At 42.8% G+C, this 17,766-nt stretch overlaps 1 protein-coding gene across 2 annotated transcripts in view; it reads right to left on the bottom strand.

Moving 5' to 3' along the window:
- The window catches only part of LOC124794864 (protein arginine N-methyltransferase 5), a 90,557-nt gene that overhangs the window by 11,460 nt on the left and 61,331 nt on the right, over window positions 1-17,766 (bottom strand). For both annotated transcript variants that reach the window (XM_047258540.1, XM_047258539.1), the window contains exons 7-10: window positions 3,533-3,655; window positions 3,283-3,458; window positions 2,862-3,065; window positions 895-1,076 (exon numbers count right to left, since the gene is read on the bottom strand). In XM_047258540.1, the coding sequence (XP_047114496.1) occupies window positions 895-1,076; window positions 2,862-3,065; window positions 3,283-3,458; window positions 3,533-3,655 (685 nt within the window). The remainder of the gene's footprint in view (window positions 1-894; window positions 1,077-2,861; window positions 3,066-3,282; window positions 3,459-3,532; window positions 3,656-17,766) is intronic.

The raw sequence follows: 17,766 nt of genomic DNA on the forward strand, positions 1-17,766 counted from the left end.
GACAATGAACAAGATTCACTGAAATCTCTTCAACTGCATAAAAAAGAACAATTCTGAGTTACATTCCACCATCATCTTTAAAACTGGCAAGCCAGAGTACACCTCGACAGTGTACCATGGGAGGAAGAAAAAGCATGCCATTTTTCTCAGCACACAACATTCTGAAGTAGCAGCGGGCGAAGAAGAAAAGAAGAAAGCCAAAACTGGTACCTTTTGCAATAATACAAAGTTTCGCATGGATGTTGTAAAGCAAATATTTGTAAGTATTCTGCCGAGACGGCCAATGCATGTTCTTTACACTATACTAGACATGACAGCAATAAATGTGTAGATCATCTACAAACAAATAAACAAAAATAACCTGAGGGGAAGACGTTCATTCATCAACTGCTAAATGAACTCAAGCACAGGAAACAAAGAGCAAGACATCTAACTACACAAAGCAGCAACTGAAGTATCAGGCAAATCAAACAGTGAAAGAAGTGTCCAACTGTATGTATAAAGGAAACAATACATCGACATCTGAGGGGGAGAAAAAAGGTCGTCTGCCAAAAGTATATATGGAAAACACCAATGCCCACAGTTTAATTTCAATATTCTGAAACAAGGGAAATAAATGAAGAAATGTTATGAACTTTAGAAATAGGCCACATTTATGGGTAGACAAATGGAAACTGTGTAAATCTAACTTTAATGATGTTGTAAATATAATGTAATTGGACAATAATGTAATTAATCATGTTGTAGAATTTTAATGCCTACTTCATCAGGGATCAAATGAACCCTTCCTGCTATTCTCGGGATGTCACTTTTTCCACTGTTTTTGCATTAAATATGCAGCAATTAGACTTACACACACAAAAAGCATTAAGTTTTCAATTTTTAAACACTTACACGCAATGGGAAGAAAATTGGAAACCAGCTAAACATTCCTTTAGTGTGTGTTTCAGGGACAATGCTCAGTGTAATATTCTTGTAAAGAGTTGTATCAAAATATCCTGAGAAGCCATGAAGAATACTTCTTTGGTTAATGTCAAATGTGAGAGCTTTATACCTCGAATTGTCCATTACTTTACCTGAAACAAACTTTTTTTAAGTAACATCCTAACAACATAATAAAGGTCAGAAACTGAAAATTATGAGAACAAGCACAAATCACCAAAATTAGCTTTATTATTGAACACACCAACAAAATAAAACTAATTACAAGCAACCAGTTATTGTTCGATGAATCAAAAAAACTGTATTACGAGGTTATGAGGGTAATCCCAAAGGTAAGGTCTCCAAAGCACTGGAGCCACAGGGAAACAGTTTGCGTGGCTGCGGACCAACCCCGTCCCCTCCAAACCCTACTGGAACTAACAAATAATCACTGGAGCTTTCAGTCTAGGCTTGGCAGCCAACTGTAATGGATCTCGCGTTAGCCACTACTTTCTGGTGTGAAGTTCGCACAGTTATTCAGTTTTTAGGCGCAAAAGGTATTAAACCAATTGACAGTTGATGGAAGGGTATCGAGAGTTGTGTTTGGATGTCCAAAATGTCTGCAAGTTGTGTAGAGAGTTTGCAGGTGCTCGTACTGAAATTCAATACAAGGAAAGAAGCAGGAGACCACCAGTTCCCAAAGGGACAATCACAAACGTTGAAAAAAATGTACTTCAAGGTTGATGGGTCACTCTCAAGGACCTCTATAATGCTGTTCCTGAGGTTTCTCGAAGAACCCTTCAACAGTCTTTGACTGAAGTGCTGACATTTTGGAAGGTGTGCAAAAGATGGGTCCCAAGATTTCTGACATTAGACCACAAATGGCAGCATAGTGAAACATCCCGGCAATTTCTTCAACACTGTCCAGACAAAAAGGACAACTTCTTTGATTCAATAGTAATGGATGATGAAACCCGGGCTTTCCATTTCAAACCTGTGGGGAAAAAAGAAAAAAAAAAAACACCATGTGAGTGGCGGCATCCCGATTCACCCAAGCCATGAAAATTAAAAAAAAAAAAAAAAAAACAGTTTGCGGTAAAGTGTCATGGCAACTTCATTTTGGGATCGAAAGGGGATATTGTTGGTCAACTTTATGGTTCCTGGGACAACAACAAATGCTGACAGGCATTGTCCAACATTAAAAAACTTCAGAGGGTGATTCAAAACCAAGTGGAGGAATGTTGAGCAAGGGCATAAGCCTTTTCCACAACAATGCTCCCCCCTTCACTGCCCGCAAACCTTGGCTCTTCTGTAACAGTTTAGATGGGACATAAACACCCACCCACCCTATAGCCTGGACTTGGCCCACAGGTGACTACCACCTGTTTCCAACGCTAAAAAAACACTTGACTGGATAGCTCTTCAGTGATGACAAGATGAAAGGTGAGGTCCGACACTTCTTCAATAGCACGGCGGCTGGCTGGTATGACATGGGCATACAAAAACTGCTACAGCTTATACAAAAATGCATCAATCTAAATGGCAATTATGTACAAAAACAGAAAAATTTCAAGCTTCAAAATTATGTACAGTTTACTGTAAATAAAAGTTTCTTTATATCTAAAAAATTGGAGACCTTGCTTTTGGGATCACCCTCATAAATAAATACAATGCAGTATCCAAATTACTTCAAACTCTTAACCAGCTAATAATCTCAATAACAACTGTGCTAGTTGTTGATCAATTTAGTGATATATGTGGTAAATTATTAGCAATGGAGTTTATCAGTTTGACCTACAACCAATAACATTTTACACAGGTATCTGCTGCTAAGATTTTTTAATAAAAATATTGCATTAAATCTTTAACTAATTGTAAAATATCGCATTAATTTTTAATGGACAACTGATACTTGTAATTAAAAATATTCATAGACTCACTTCTATTAGGATGATCAAATCTAAAAAGTGGTTGAGTTGCGGCAAGTTGATACTTATTCTGGAGGTGTACAACATATGGCATCTCAAAATGCTGCAAAGGATGTTTATCTTTCTCTTTGCACAATCGCACTTCACCATACAGTTTTGATGATTGAACAGGACATAAGTACGATGTATAGCTACATGGAATACTCACACCGTCAGCTGAAACAAAACAGAAAAACACGAGAGTGCAATAGGTAAAAACCAGGTTTTTTTAACTTCAAGTTTATACTTTTCAAATGTTTTTATTATATAAAAAATGAAAAATACAAGTTCCAAATTTCCTGTCACCATTTACATATACATTTTCAATCATATCCACTTCTTAAGTCTTCCAAACATTTCATGATATCTCTGTCAAATTTATAATTTTCCTTACCTTTCAGGAATTTCTGTGCTCCATCCAGACACTCTGGTGATAGCTCATTATCACCAAATGAACCCAAAAGTTCAGAAACTAAAATGTCAGCCATTTCAGGAGCATCCCACTCCCTCATGTCACATGAAACTACTGTCACTTGGGAACCCCATAATTCTTCCTGCTGTGCCTGTAGCCTGGTACGGAATCTAGTATTAGTTGAAATATAACAAACAAATATTAAAACTTAAAATATAACAAGAACACTCACGTGACCACAGCATTTGGATTCTTCTCTACAGCATACACCCGTATCTTTCTGTCGGCCTTATGCGCCGCATTGAGTGCTGCCCGAACTAAGGGACCTCTGCCAGCTCCAACAACCATTACAACCCTAAAAATTAAATAAATCGGAATTCAATAAGAGATGTATATAAACATGTACACAAAATACAATAACTTTCAACACATAACATTAAATACTTACTGAACCAAGGTAAGGGTTCTTTTATGTTCCATGATTTAAATCAGGAAACACTCATCAAGCAAATAAAATTAAATAAAGGAAGAATGGAAGAAACGAGCAATGAAATCTTAAATTTGTGGAGCACGATGTGGAGAGCTACAGCAGATATATTAATACTAACAAAGAGGTAGAGGGGCTGGCCAGTACTTACCTCAGCTCAGTACAGCCGATAGATACACACAAAACAGAACCAAAAATTTACGTTCCTAGCTTTCGGAACAAATGTTCCTTCATCGGGGAGGAGAGAGGGGAAAGAAAGGGAAGAAGGGAAAGGACATTCAGTTACTCACAACCCAGGTTATGAAGCAACAGGGAAAGGAAAATAGGGAGGGTAGCAAGGATGGAAGCATGGTTGTCAGAGGGAAGCCAAAGATATTCTACTGTAAGTACTGTGCCAGCTTCAAACCAAAGAGGATGCATACAGAAGTAAAGAGGTATATAGTATAAAGATAAACACAACTATGTAGGATGAAAAGATGCGTGAATGGCTAAAGAGGAAAGGGAAAGAGAATAAGACTGAAGAGTAAATGGGAGTGAGGTTGTTTAACGTAGGTTCAGTCCAGGGGGATGGCGGGATGAAAGGATGTGTTGGAGTGCAAGTTCCCATCTCCGCAGTTCAGAGGGACTGGTGTTGGGTGGGAGAAGCCAAATGGCACATACGGTGTAGCAGGTTCCTAGGTCCCTAGAATTATGCTGGAGGGCATGCTCCGCTACTGGGTATTGGGCATCTCCTAGGCGGACAGTTCGTCTGTGTCCGTTCATGCGCTCAGCCAGTTTAGTTGTTGTCATGCCGATGTAAAAGGCTGTGCAGTGCAGGCACGTCAGTTGATAAATGACATGTGTAGTTTCACACGTGGCCCTGCCTTGAATTGTGTATGTTTTACCAGTAGCGGGGCTGGAGTAGGTGGTTGTGGGGGGGATGCATGGGGCAGGTTTTGCAGCGGGGTCGGTTACAGGGGTAGGAACCGCTGGGTGGAGAAGGTAGTCTGGGAATATTGTAGGGTTTAACAAGGATGTTACGGAGGTTAGGGGGGCGACGAAAGGCAACTCTGTGTGGTGTGGGGAGAATTTTGTCAAGGGATGATCTCATTTCAGGGGTTGACTTGAGAAAGTCATATCCCTGGCGGAGTAATTTGTTGATGTTTTTGAGGCCAGGATAATATTGGGTGACAAGGGGGATGCTTCTGTGTGGTCTGGGGGTAGGAACATTGTTGTTGGATGGAGAGGAATGTATTGCTCGGGAAATCTGTTTGTGGACAAGGTCTGCAGGATAGTTGCGGGAGAGAAAAGCATTGGTCAGGTTATTGGTGTAATTGTTGAGGGATTCGTCACTGGAGCAGATACGTTTGCCACGAATACCTAGGCTGTAGGGAAGGGAGCGTTTGATGTGGAAAGGATGGCAGCTATCAAAGTGAAGGTACTGTTGTTTGTTTGTGGGTTTGATATGGACAGAGGTGCGGATGTGAGCTTCAACAAGATGAAGGTCAACATCCAGGAAAGTGGCTTGGGTTTTGGAGAAGGACCAGGTGAAATTCAGATTCGAAAAGGAGTTGAGGTTATGGAGGAAATTAAGGAGTGTTTCTTCACCATGAGTCCAGACCACAAAGATGTCATCTATAAACCTATACCAGGCCAGGGGAAGCAGCTGTTGGGTCTTCAGGAAAGCCTCCTCCATGCGGCCCATGAAGAGGTTGGCATAGGACGGAGCCATCCTGGTTCCCATGGCCGTTCCCCTGATTTGTTTGTAGGTCTGGCCTTCAAAAGTGAAGTAATTATGGGTGAGGATGAAGTTGGTAAGTGTGATAAGGAACGAGGTTTTTGGAAGATCTTCGGGTGGGCGTTGGGAGAGGTAGTGCTCAAGGGCAGAGAGACCATGGGTATGTAGGATGTTTGTGTAAAGCGATGTAGCATCTATGGTGACAAGAAAGGTTTCAGGTGGGAGAGGAGTGGGAATGGATTTGAGGCGTTCTAGGAAGTGGTTTGTGTCTTTGATGTAGGATGGGAGTCTGCGGGTGATAGGTTGGAGGTGCTGGTCTACCAGAGCTGAGGTACGTTCGGTTGGGGCTTTGAAGCCTGCAACAATGGGACGGCCAGGATGGTTCTCTTTGTGGATTTTGGGTAATAGGTAGAAGGTAGGGGTACGTGGCTCAGGTGGAGTGAGTAAGTCTATGGAAGCCATTGTGAGGCCTTGTGAGGGACCTTGGATTTTTAGGATTTTTTGCAGCTCAGTCTGGATGGAGGGAATGGGATCCTGGGTAACAGCTTTGTAGGTTGAGGTGTCGGAGAGTTGACGCAGTCCTTCTGCCACATACTCCACACGGTCAAGTACGACAGTTGTGGAGCCTTTATCCGCCGGGAGGATGACAATAGAGCAGTCTATTTTCAGCTCCTTAAAGGCACGGGATTCAGCTGGGGTGATGTTGGGGGTTGTCGGGATGTTCTTCAAGAAGGACTGGGAGGCAACACTGGATGTGAGGAATTCCTGAAATGTCTGCAAGGGATGGTTTTGGGGGAGGGGAGGAGGATCCCTTTGAGAAGGCAGTCGGAACTGTTCTAGACAGGGTTCAACACTGGGTCTAGTATTTGGGGGCTGTGTTTGGGTAGTGAAGTGATATTTCCAGTTGAGGTTCCGGGTGAATGAGAGGAGATCTTTAACCAGGGCAGTGTGGTTGAATTTAGGCGTGGGGCTAAAGGTTAAGCCTTTTGATAGAACAGATGTCTCTGGAGGAGAGAGGGATCTGGATGAGAGGTTTAGGACTGAATTGGGACTGGTGATATGTGGCATTTGACTGTGGTTATAGTTGAGATTTGGTCTGTGTGGGGTATGTGCTGGGATGGGGAGATCGAGTAGGGTGGCTAGGCTAGGTTTGTTGGCTATGAGAGGGGTTTGTTGAAGGTTCTGTTGTGGTTGGTGTTTGTGAGGGATAGGGAGAGGGACCCCACTTCTCAGGTGTTGCACTAGCACTGTGGATAGCTTTTTCAGGTGATGTGTGGCATGGAACTCAAGTTTGCAGCTGGCTTCTAGGATGATGTTCCTGAGTGTGTTCTCCAAGCAAGGGTTTGAGAGGTGGAGGACTTTGAAGAGAGATAGGAACTGTTGGGAGTGGTGGTTACATGAAGTAGTGTAGAGATTCAGGACAAGTTGGGTAAGGGCTAAGGATTGAAGGTTCTGGAAGTCCAGGAGAGACTGGCGGAAGGAGGAATTGCACCCAGAGATGGGAACTTTTAGGGTAAGCCCTTTAGGGGAAATTCCAAAGGTTAAGCAGGACCGGAGGAAAAGTACATCGTTGTTAAACCCTACAATATTCCCAGACTACCTTCTCCACCCAGCGGTTCCTACCCCTGTAACCGACCCCGCTGCAAAACCTGCCCCATGCATCCCCCCCACAACCACCTACTCCAGCCCCGCTACTGGTAAAACATACACAATTCAAGGCAGGGCCACGTGTGAAACTACACATGTCATTTATCAACTGACGTGCCTGCACTGCACAGCCTTTTACATCGGCATGACAACAACTAAACTGGCTGAGCGCATGAACGGACACAGACGAACTGTCCGCCTAGGAGATGCCCAATACCCAGTAGCGGAGCATGCCCTCCAGCATAATTCTAGGGACCTAGGAACCTGCTACACCGTATGTGCCATTTGGCTTCTCCCACCCCAACACCAGTCCCTCTGAACTGCGGAGATGGGAACTTGCACTCCAACACATCCTTTCATCCCGCCATCCCCCTGGACTGAACCTACGTTAAACAACCTCACTCCCACATACTCTTCAGTCTTATTCTCTTTCCCTTTCCTCTTTAGCCATTCACGCATCTTTTCATCCTACATAGTTGTGTTTATCTTTATACTATATACCTCTTTACTTCTGTATGCATCCTCTTTGGTTTGAAGCTGGCACAGTACTTACAGTAGAATATCTTTGGCTTCCCTCTGACAACCATGCCTCCATCCTTGCTACCCTCCCTATTTTCCTTTCCCTGTTGCTTCATAACCTGGGTTGTGAGTAACTGAATGTCCTTTCCCTTCTTCCCTTTCTTTCCCCTCTCTCCTCCCCGATGAAGGAACATTTGTTCCGAAAGCTAGGAACGTAAATTTTCGGTTCTGTTTTGTGTGTTTTATGTGTATCTATCGGCTGTACTGAGCTGAGGTAAGTACTGGCCAGCCCCTCTATCTCTTTGTTAGTATTTGTTTCGCATCTTATATGAGATTTTCCATTAATCATTTAGCAGATGTATTAACATCTACTGACAAACCTGATTGCTACAATTTATTAGTACAGGTAATCACAGGTGGAATGGTCAATAATCAGGGATATGACAAACGATTTTTTGAAGCAAAAAAGTCTAGTAAACATGGGCTCTAAAATGCATACCTTAAGGCAGGAGTATAGAGCAATTAAGCTTATCTGAGCCATATTGCAAGAAGACGAGTATGTCTGGACTGCACATAATATTCTCAATAACAACAATCGCTGAAATTCTTTATGAACACTTTACCTTCGATATTGTGAAACAAATATCTTCTACTGCAAGCTCTTTGTTTTCCATATCTTGAGATGAGTTAGTATAGACCAAAACAAGAAAAAGGTCTAGTAAAGACTGGCTCTTAAGTGCATACCGTAAGAGCTATGAACGCTTTTTCATCTTCACTACTATGAACAACAGAAGTAGTGCTCATAACTCTTACTATATGCATTTTAGAGCTCATCATCACTAGACTTTTTGCTTCAAATGATTGTTCCTGTCATACCCCTGAATATTGGCTGATCTCTGAAAATGAGAAATTGTTCTCATATTGTGACCCCCACCCCAACTGGTAGTATTTCATTATTTACTATATTACTTTCTTATTTATTATTTTTTCCTTTGTGTTACAGTGTGTATACGCGGACAAGGGGGAAAAATTCCCGGATTTCCTGGTTAAAAATGTACTTTCTCCTGGGTGAAAATACACTTTTTCCGTGGTAAGCGACAGTATACTTTCCCCCAGAACTTTAAAACTTATCAATCCTTTGAATAGTTATGGTTTTATACAGGGGCGTAGAATTTCCTGGCACTTAAGAAAAAGAGACTCGGGTGGGGGTGGGGGGGAACACGTTTTGGGAAGATCTTTGATGTGCAGGAACATCTACACTGCATGTTTTTGTATTACGAAAGTATAGATTCTAATTCCATCAGACACCGCATGTTACTTTCCAAAGCACTGAAACTGAGATTGCGATGCACTTTTGTAAGACAGTCATAGTTCATGTCACATGATCTCTCCAGCCGACAATAGCGGATATTCAGAGTATAGGACAAGTGATGTAGTCAGCCAACAGGAACATCACTGTTAAGTAGCGAGAAAAACACAAACAGGAAAAGTTAATGGTTTAAAGTAATACACACAGTGTCGCTACAAGAAAAGCAAAGCTTTCATATATAATATTGTCTCGAAGATTAATAAGCTACAAGAGAAGCTAAGCTTTCACATATAATGTTCATCTTTCTTGCGCGTGTTACACTTTAAGATACATCACACAAATGTGCCAGTAAATTTTTTTTTTTTTATTCTTCTAAATAGCTCATCATCAAAGAGTTGATCTTTAAATGTGAGTCAAATGCTCCATGGTTTAAGAAATTCATCGTACATTCACATACATAGTTCATCTTGTGGAAAAGGAAAATTATTTTGAAAATAACGGTTTTCAAACCACTATTCGCAGTATTTTCCAGCAGTTGCCAGAGAGCGCCAGATAAGAGGCGTCACTACGCTTGCGCAGCTATGATAACGTAGGAAGCCCTCATGTTCGTACATGTGAAACATTAAAAGATCTTACATTATATCCTAAAAGAATCAAGACATCTGAGGATACTCCAAGAGTGTTAGAATTAAAATTCATAATTTGCCTTAAAGTGCACATTCATATGTCCAGATTCCCAATGAAGTAGGCCTCGACCTGATATTAAGCTTTTCGATGTGGTTTTCGGGATGTAAATTTTCTTGGAGTACCAGTACTGTAGAGATGGGTTGAGCTCGTTCATTCCCGTGAACTACTTCATTCATTTCACTCTTTGCCGTGAAGCGTTCAAATGAAGTAGTTCATTCATGAAGTACGGAAGGCTGGTGAAGTTGCCCAGTTCGTCGCTCAGCCGTGGCTACGCTCGCTTCGCCTCGCTCGTACAACAAAGCTTCGTAATACTTCATAATTTTACCAACAGATGGCCGAACTATGCAGTAACGTGAACGCAACGTTTTACGCTCTTACAGTGTCTGAGAGTTAAATAGAGCATGGTCGAACGGGACAAAGGAAAGATAAACAGAGAAACCTGTCACATATAAAGAAGGGATTACATTTAATCTTCCTCAACATTTTCTCATGGAGCGCCCAGAAAAGTCTTTATCCGCCAAGTGAAACCTTATTTGTTGTATTCATGGACGGAAAACTAGGGCTACCAACGAAATGCAGTCCAATTTTGTTCCTTTTAAAATTTAAACCAAAATAAAATGAGTATGTTTACCACTGTTACAAAGTCTATATACCTACGTTAAGTAATTATTCAGAAGTTATCCTGTAGATTTTATTTTTGTTGAGAATAATAACCCTCAAAATTCAAAACGTAAACTGTCACCTGTAGTCATTGGTACGATTTCAGGTAATATCCCTCTTTATTTTCTTTGGAAAGCAGTTTTTGTGTCTGTTCACTCTTATACAATGGCTAGCAACTCGCGATCGCGTAAAAGTAGTGAAATTTGGGGTTTCTTCGCCGATTTAGGTGATGGGAAAGCAAAGTGCAATTATTGTTCTAAGTGTATTTCATATAAAGGAGGAAATACATTTAATCTAGCGCGTCATGTTCGAGTGCTGCATCCAACAGTGTCATTGTCAGTCAGACGCTTAGCGCACCCTGCTCCTGCATCTTCCGATATTTCTTGGATAAAAAACCCGCACAATCCGGAACTAACATCAGCTAATGCCAGAAGCGAACAGCAGTTGGTGCCAGAAAATAACAGTACCACTTCAGTATCAGAAAGCAGACCTCCATATCACGGAACATTACCCATGTATTTTCCGAAACCTCTTTCTAACAAAAGAAATCAGGCTGCAACCCTTCCTTCCATCAGTCCCTATACCAGTTCCAAACTGAACAATCCATTGCCCTCACCCACCTAATCCTTCACCTACACATCAACTCAGCCAATGAACACACCCGTCAACTCCTATCCTTAATAAAAGTCCTTAATCTTTCCTCTCCCACATCCACACCGGCTGTTCAGAGCATCCTCCTACAGGCCAACCGTAAATTAGAACAGCATGCCACCCTCCACCTCAAAAAAATATCCAATCTCCTGGTTTCCCACCTCCGGAAAGGCAACTCACTCACCCTTCACAACCTTTCCAGCAAACCTCAACCTCCTCTCATTGCACACAAACCCAGTCTCTCCCATCTACTCAATCTCCCACTTCCAGCTCCACTCCCTCCAAAACCTCAAAATTCCGATCAACACAATCTGGAACCACAACACCCTAATTCAGTAGTTAACCTTTCCTCCAAACCTCTCTCCCAATCCGTAACCTCTGTCCTATCCAAAGGCCTCACCTTCAGCCCCACTCCCAGATTCACCAAACAGCCCTCGTCAAAGATTTACTGTCCTACACTCGTACTCTCTGCTGGAAATATCACTTTGCCACGAAGAAAAATGATCCTAATCCTACTCCTAATGATCCGACTCCTCAAGACACCATCCAAATTGAACCCTGCCTGGAACAGTTCCGTCCTCCGTCACAGCGGGACCCACCTCCTCTTCCTCAAAATCACCCTCTCCAAACCTTCCAGGAATTTCTGACTTCCAGCCTTGCATCTCAATCCTCCTTAAAAAACCTTAATCCTACACCCAACATCACCACTGCTGAAGCCCAGGCTATCCGTGATCTGAAGGCTGACCGATCCATCGTCATTCTTCCGGCGGACAAAGGTTCCACGACCGTGGTACTTGATCGTCGGGAGTATGTGGCTGAGGGACTGCGTCAGCTTTCAGACAACACCACATACAAAGTTTGCCAAGGTAACCCCATTCCCGATGTCCAGGCGGAGCTTCAAGGAATCCTCAGAACCTTAGGCCCCCTGCAAAACCTTTCACCTGACTCCATCAACCTCCTGACCCCACCGACACCCCGCACCCCTACCTTCTACCTTCTTCCTAAAATCCACAAACCCAATCATCCCGGCCGCCCCATTGTAGCTGGTTACCAAGCCCCCACAGAACGTATCTCTGCCTACGTAGATCAACACCTTCAACCCATTACACGCAGTCTCCCATCCTTCCTCAAAGACACCAACCACTTCCTTGAACGCCTGGAATCCTTACCCAATCTGTTACCCCCGGAAACCATCCTTGTAACCATTGATGCCACGTCCTTTTACACGAATATTCCGCACGTCCAGGGCCTCGCTGCGATGGAGCATTTCCTTTCACGCCGATCACCTGCCACCCTACCTAAAACCTCTTTCCTCATTACCTTAGCCAGCTTCATCCTGACCCACAACTTCTTCACTTTTGAAGGGCAGACATACCAACAATTAAAGGGAACAGCCATGGGTACCAGGATGGCCCCCCCGTACGCCAACCTATTCATGGGTCGCTTAGAGGAAGCCTTCTTGGTTACCCAAGTCTGCCAACCCAAAGTTTGGTACAGATTTATTGATGACATCTTCATGATCTGGACTCACAGTGAAGAAGAACTCCAGAATTTCCTCTCCAACCTCAACTCCTTTGGTTCCATCAGATTCACCTGGTCCTACTCCAAATCCCATGCCACTTTCCTTGACGTTGACCTCCACCTGTCCAATGGCCAGTTTCACACGTCCGTCCACATCAAATTCACCAACGAGCAACAGTACCTCCATTATGACAGCTGCCACCCATTCCACATCAAACGGTCCCTTCCCTACAGCCTAGGTCTTCGTGGCAAACGAATCTGCTCCAGTCCGGAATCCCTGAATCATTACACCAACAACCTGAAAACAGCTTTTGCATCCCGCAACTACCCTCCCGACCTGGTACAGAAGCAAATAACCAGAGCCACTTCCTCGTCCCCTCAAACCCAGAATCCCCCACAGAAGAACCACAAAAGTGCCCCACTTGTGACAGGATACTTTCCGGGACTAGATCAGACTCTGAATGTGGCTCTCCAGCAGGGATACGACTTCCTCAAATCCTGCCCTGAAATGAGATCCATCCTTCATGAAATCCTCCCCACTCCGCCAAGAGTGTCTTTCCGCCGTCCACCTAACCTTCGTAACCTGTTAGTTCATCCCTATGAAATCCCCAAACCACCCTCCCTACCCTCTGGCTCCTATCCTTGTAACCGCCCCCGATGCAAAACCTGTCCCATGCACCCTCCCACCACCACCTACTCCAGTCCTGTAACCCGGAAGGTGTACACGATCAAAGGCAGAGCCACGTGTGAAAGCACCCACGTGATTTACCAACTGACCTGCCTACACTGTGATGCATTCTATGTGGGAATGACCAGCAACAAACTGTCCATTCGCATGAATGGACACAGGCAGACAGTGTTTGTTGGTAATGAGGATCACCCTGTGGCTAAACATGCCTTGGGGCACAGCCAGCACATCTTGGCACAGTGTTACACCATCCGGGTTATCTGGATACTTCCCACCAACACCAACCTATCCGAACTCCGGAGATGGGAACTTGCCCTTCAGTATATCCTCTCTTCTCGTCATCCGCCAGGCCTCAATCTCCGCTAATTTCAAGTTGCCGCCACTCATACCTCACCTGTCTTTCAACAACTTCTTTGCCTCTACACTTCTGCCTCGACTGACATCTCTGCCCAAACTCTTTGTCTTTAAATATGTCTGCTTGTGTCTGTATGTGTGGATGGATATGTGCGTGTGTGCGAGTGTATACTTGTCCTTTTTTCCCCCCCTAAGGTAAGTCTTTCCGCTCCCGGGATTGGAATGACTCCTTACCCTCTCCCTTAAAACCCACTTCCTTTCGTCTTTCCCTCTCCTTCCCTCTTTCCTGATGAGGCAACAGTTTGTTGCGAAAGCTTGAATTTTGTGTGTATGTTTGTGTTAGTTTGTGGTCTATCGACCTGCCAGCGCTTTCGTTCGGTAAGTCACCTCATCTTTGTTTTTATATAAAAGAAATCAGGAGATAGATTTCGCACTTCTGCAGACTGTTGTAAAGGATTATTTGCCCTTCAACATAGTGGAAAGCAAACATTTCCAAAGTTTTGTAGGCAAACTGAATGGTGCTTACAGAATGCCATCTCGGAAGACCATTTCCAATACGCTGCTACAGCAACAGTACGCCATGATGAAAGAAATTGTGAGAGCCAAAATTAATTCTGCGGAAGCGGTTGTGCTGACAATGGATGGGTGGACCTCAACTACAAATGAGAGTTATTTGTCGGTGACAGCACACTACGTTAAAGACCTGGAGCTGGCGTCTTCCCTCCTAGAGTGCTTTAAATACGACGAAAGGCACACGTCAGAAAAACTCTCGGAAGAACTGCTACGTGTCACAAGGGAATGGGGCATTCAAGAAAAAGTCGTCTGTGTTGTCAGCGACAACGCTGCTAACATTGTGGCAGCTATAAGACTCACAGCCTGGAAACACATCCCTTGCTTTGCGCACACACTCAATTTAATTGTTCAGAATGGGCTTCCGCACATTCAACCCATTCTGAATAAAGTAAAAAAAATTGTTGAATTTTTTAAAAGAAGTTCGCAGGCTTGCACGAAACTGAAAAAGATGCAGGAACAGTTAAAAGAGCCAGTTCTGACACTAAAACAGGACACTGTTACAAGATGGAATTCAACCTATGATATGCTGCGAAGAATAATCGAGGTTAAGAATTCCCTAATGACAGTTATCACTCTGAATTATCCAGATCTTCCAAATCTGGCTGCAGAGGACATTGCAAGTGTAACACAAGCCTGTGACCTGTTGAAAGTTTTCAAAGACTGCACTGAGGAAATGTCAAGTGAAAATGTTGTCACTGCTTTTAAAGTTATACTACTTAGTCGCTCGTTGAAAAAATGGTGTTGCAGGTTTGTTAATAACACTGAAATTCATGTAGACGTGCAACAGATGGCCGAAAAGTTAGGTGAATACCTAAAACGACGATTTAGAAATATAGAGGAAAATTCCATTTTCGCGGAAGCAACTGCATTGGATCCCCGGTTCAAATTACATGGTTTTTCTGATAAAAATTCTGCTGAGAAGGTGAAATTAAACCTGATCAGGCACTGTGAGAAATTTGTGACGAACACATCCACTGCTACTGCAACAATCTCAGTTCCAACCACTGGATCAACTTCCAGTCTCTGGCTCGAATTTGATGAAGTGTTTTCCAGGCTCAAGAGTAATCCACACCCGAGAGCTGCTGCAATAGTGGAAGTGGACAAATATTTACAAGAGCCCCTGCTACAGAGACAAGGCAATCCACTTCAGTGGTGGTCTGAACGGCTGTCAGTATACCCCTCGCTCTTTGAACTTGCAAAAATACGACTGTGTATTGTCGCAACCTCCACGCCGTGTGAAAGAGTGTTCTCGAAGGCAAGACACCTTATAACTGACAGAAGAAATCGCCTGACAGGGAAAAAAGTGGAACAAATTATGTTTTTAAACGGAAATCTCTGAAGATTCACCAAATCCGTTGATGTTTATTCATAAATATATATGTGTATTTTTTTTTTAAATTTAATTAGGACAATCCTCAAATTGACATATAGTGTAATTATTTCAATAATGTGTACGAGATAAACATTCCTACATGAACGATTATCTTTCAAGTGTGGATTCCACGCATGCTTCAGTTCCAGACTCAAAAGGTAAGCATTTTATTTTCATGTTGGCTGTGCGTGCTCACACAGCCAGCCTCTTCTTTTGTATTTTAATATTCATTTGTCTGCAAGCGCTGCCAACGGTAGCTTACCCGTACACGCGAAGTATAACTCCACAAATAGTCGCTGGTAATGATGTCAGCACTGCAGGAAGCAGCTGACGCTACCTTCCCCTCGCCCCTCATCCCCTGTACCCCTCCTAACCCTATCGTTCCCCAGAAACACCGCGCGATTCGTCGACAGGCAGTAGAGGGAGGACTGAAGTGAAGGGAGAATGAGTGACGTAGCGCCGATGTACTGGGGGAGGGAGAGGGGAAGAGAGTGAGTGAACTAGAAAAAAGTGTGGAGTGTGCTATCTGTGAAGAGTTTGAAGTACCAGTTCATTGAAATTGAGTGGTTAGTTCACACTTCACTGGAGTGAAGCGTTCATTTGAACGACTCATTCACGAGCTCCCCATCACTACAGTACTGAATTACCTCATGTTTGGTATAATGCCATACATGCTAGAAGATGACAACGTAAACTTGAAATGCAGCGGACGGTTGAAACTAGCAAATAGTGTGGGATTAAATGCCTCGTTTCAAATAAATTGACTGCCTCAGCGGTAAATATTAATAAAAGGCAAATTTCTTTAGCAAACTGACAAATATAACTTCATTGTTCTGCAAGGCAATTAATGCTTGACTGTCAGATAGTTGGAAATAAAATCTAAAACTAATAACATATTTTAGCCTTCCGTACTTATGTGAATGTGTTTTAATTCACTCGATAGCTCCCAGCCACAGAAATCCGTCTTGTTTTCATTTAATGTGAGAGCAATAAATGAAGAGGAAAGAGCAAAATCACTACATGTACATACGGTTCACGTGGAGACCAGTAAAGACAAGAGACAAGCAAGACAGTAAACATTTCTTCAATCCTTAGGTCCTAGCGTTTTCTCTCTCTAATTTAGCTACAGCTTTACATGGTGTGCTTTCCTTTCTGCGAAAGAATCTATTACCTCATCAAAGTTTGTCCAATGTTTTGCTACGGTGAAAAATTGAAATGTCGTCGTCTAATACCGGAAAAGCTGTTAATACAAATACAAGACTGGTGTGGTTTCTCGATCTGACTATGTCTATTTTGTGACAGTCTGCTAGATAAAACAAAATAGGCCTTTCTAATAGTTCAGCAACTGTAACACACACCAAATAAGCAAGACTGTTTTGGCAATAATGGTCATTTTTATTTTTTATAACACGACAAAATACATTTCATTCATACGCTCCCGGTTCTCAAGTATGAGAGCGAAACGTAGTAGTATGAAATTTTTGTATAAATTTGGAATCGTCATATTCCCTATTTGTGTGAAGTCCCCATTTCTCTGGGTAGCATGTGGCTGCTTGCTGCTACTGCTTACACAGCCAACAGCCACATTTTTGAAGCCAGAATCGGGAGAAGGTACTACTCATATGCGAATCAACTGCGCATGCGCATGAGGCCGCTTGTAACTGCTCAAATGAATCTAATATAAACAGTTGTGACGTCACGCTCATCGGAGGCAATCTATCGCTATGAAGCATTGCATAGTCTTCCTAAAGCCTTTGACACATTTTGCTATTGGCAGACACTTGTGTGAGCACAGTTTTTTTATATAGCGCATTTCATTTGCAATTTAAGTTTTATTTTCGTTTTTTCTCTCATTCATGTTTTATTGCTGCAGTATTATTCTGCAGTAGTGGGATACAGTAATATCCTTTGTTAGAGTATCTGCTATTACCAGTCACAATTCCAAAATTTAGCTAAAACAATGAAAAATTACCAGGTTTTTCCCGGATCTCCAGTTGTCCCAGGTCGTATACGCCCTGCATTATTTAGCTTTCCACTGTTTCATGTTCTACCTCATTAAATGCACTTTTCCTTTCTCTTACTCTCAATCCAGCATTAGTTCTCACACTATTCTCCAATTACCTCTGAACTGAAGTTGGCATAGCCAAAGTATTATATTTGGAACCCCACTCTCTCTTACATGCTTCCCCTTTAATCTTTGTCTCATTTTAACCTCACATCTAGTGGGTAGTTCCTCTCAACCTCGGAGCTGAGTGCCCTACTCCTCCTTTCCAACAAGCTA

Source organism: Schistocerca piceifrons, chromosome 4 (assembly GCF_021461385.2).
Source record: "Schistocerca piceifrons isolate TAMUIC-IGC-003096 chromosome 4, iqSchPice1.1, whole genome shotgun sequence".
In the NCBI taxonomy this organism is placed as follows: domain Eukaryota; kingdom Metazoa; phylum Arthropoda; class Insecta; order Orthoptera; family Acrididae; genus Schistocerca; species Schistocerca piceifrons.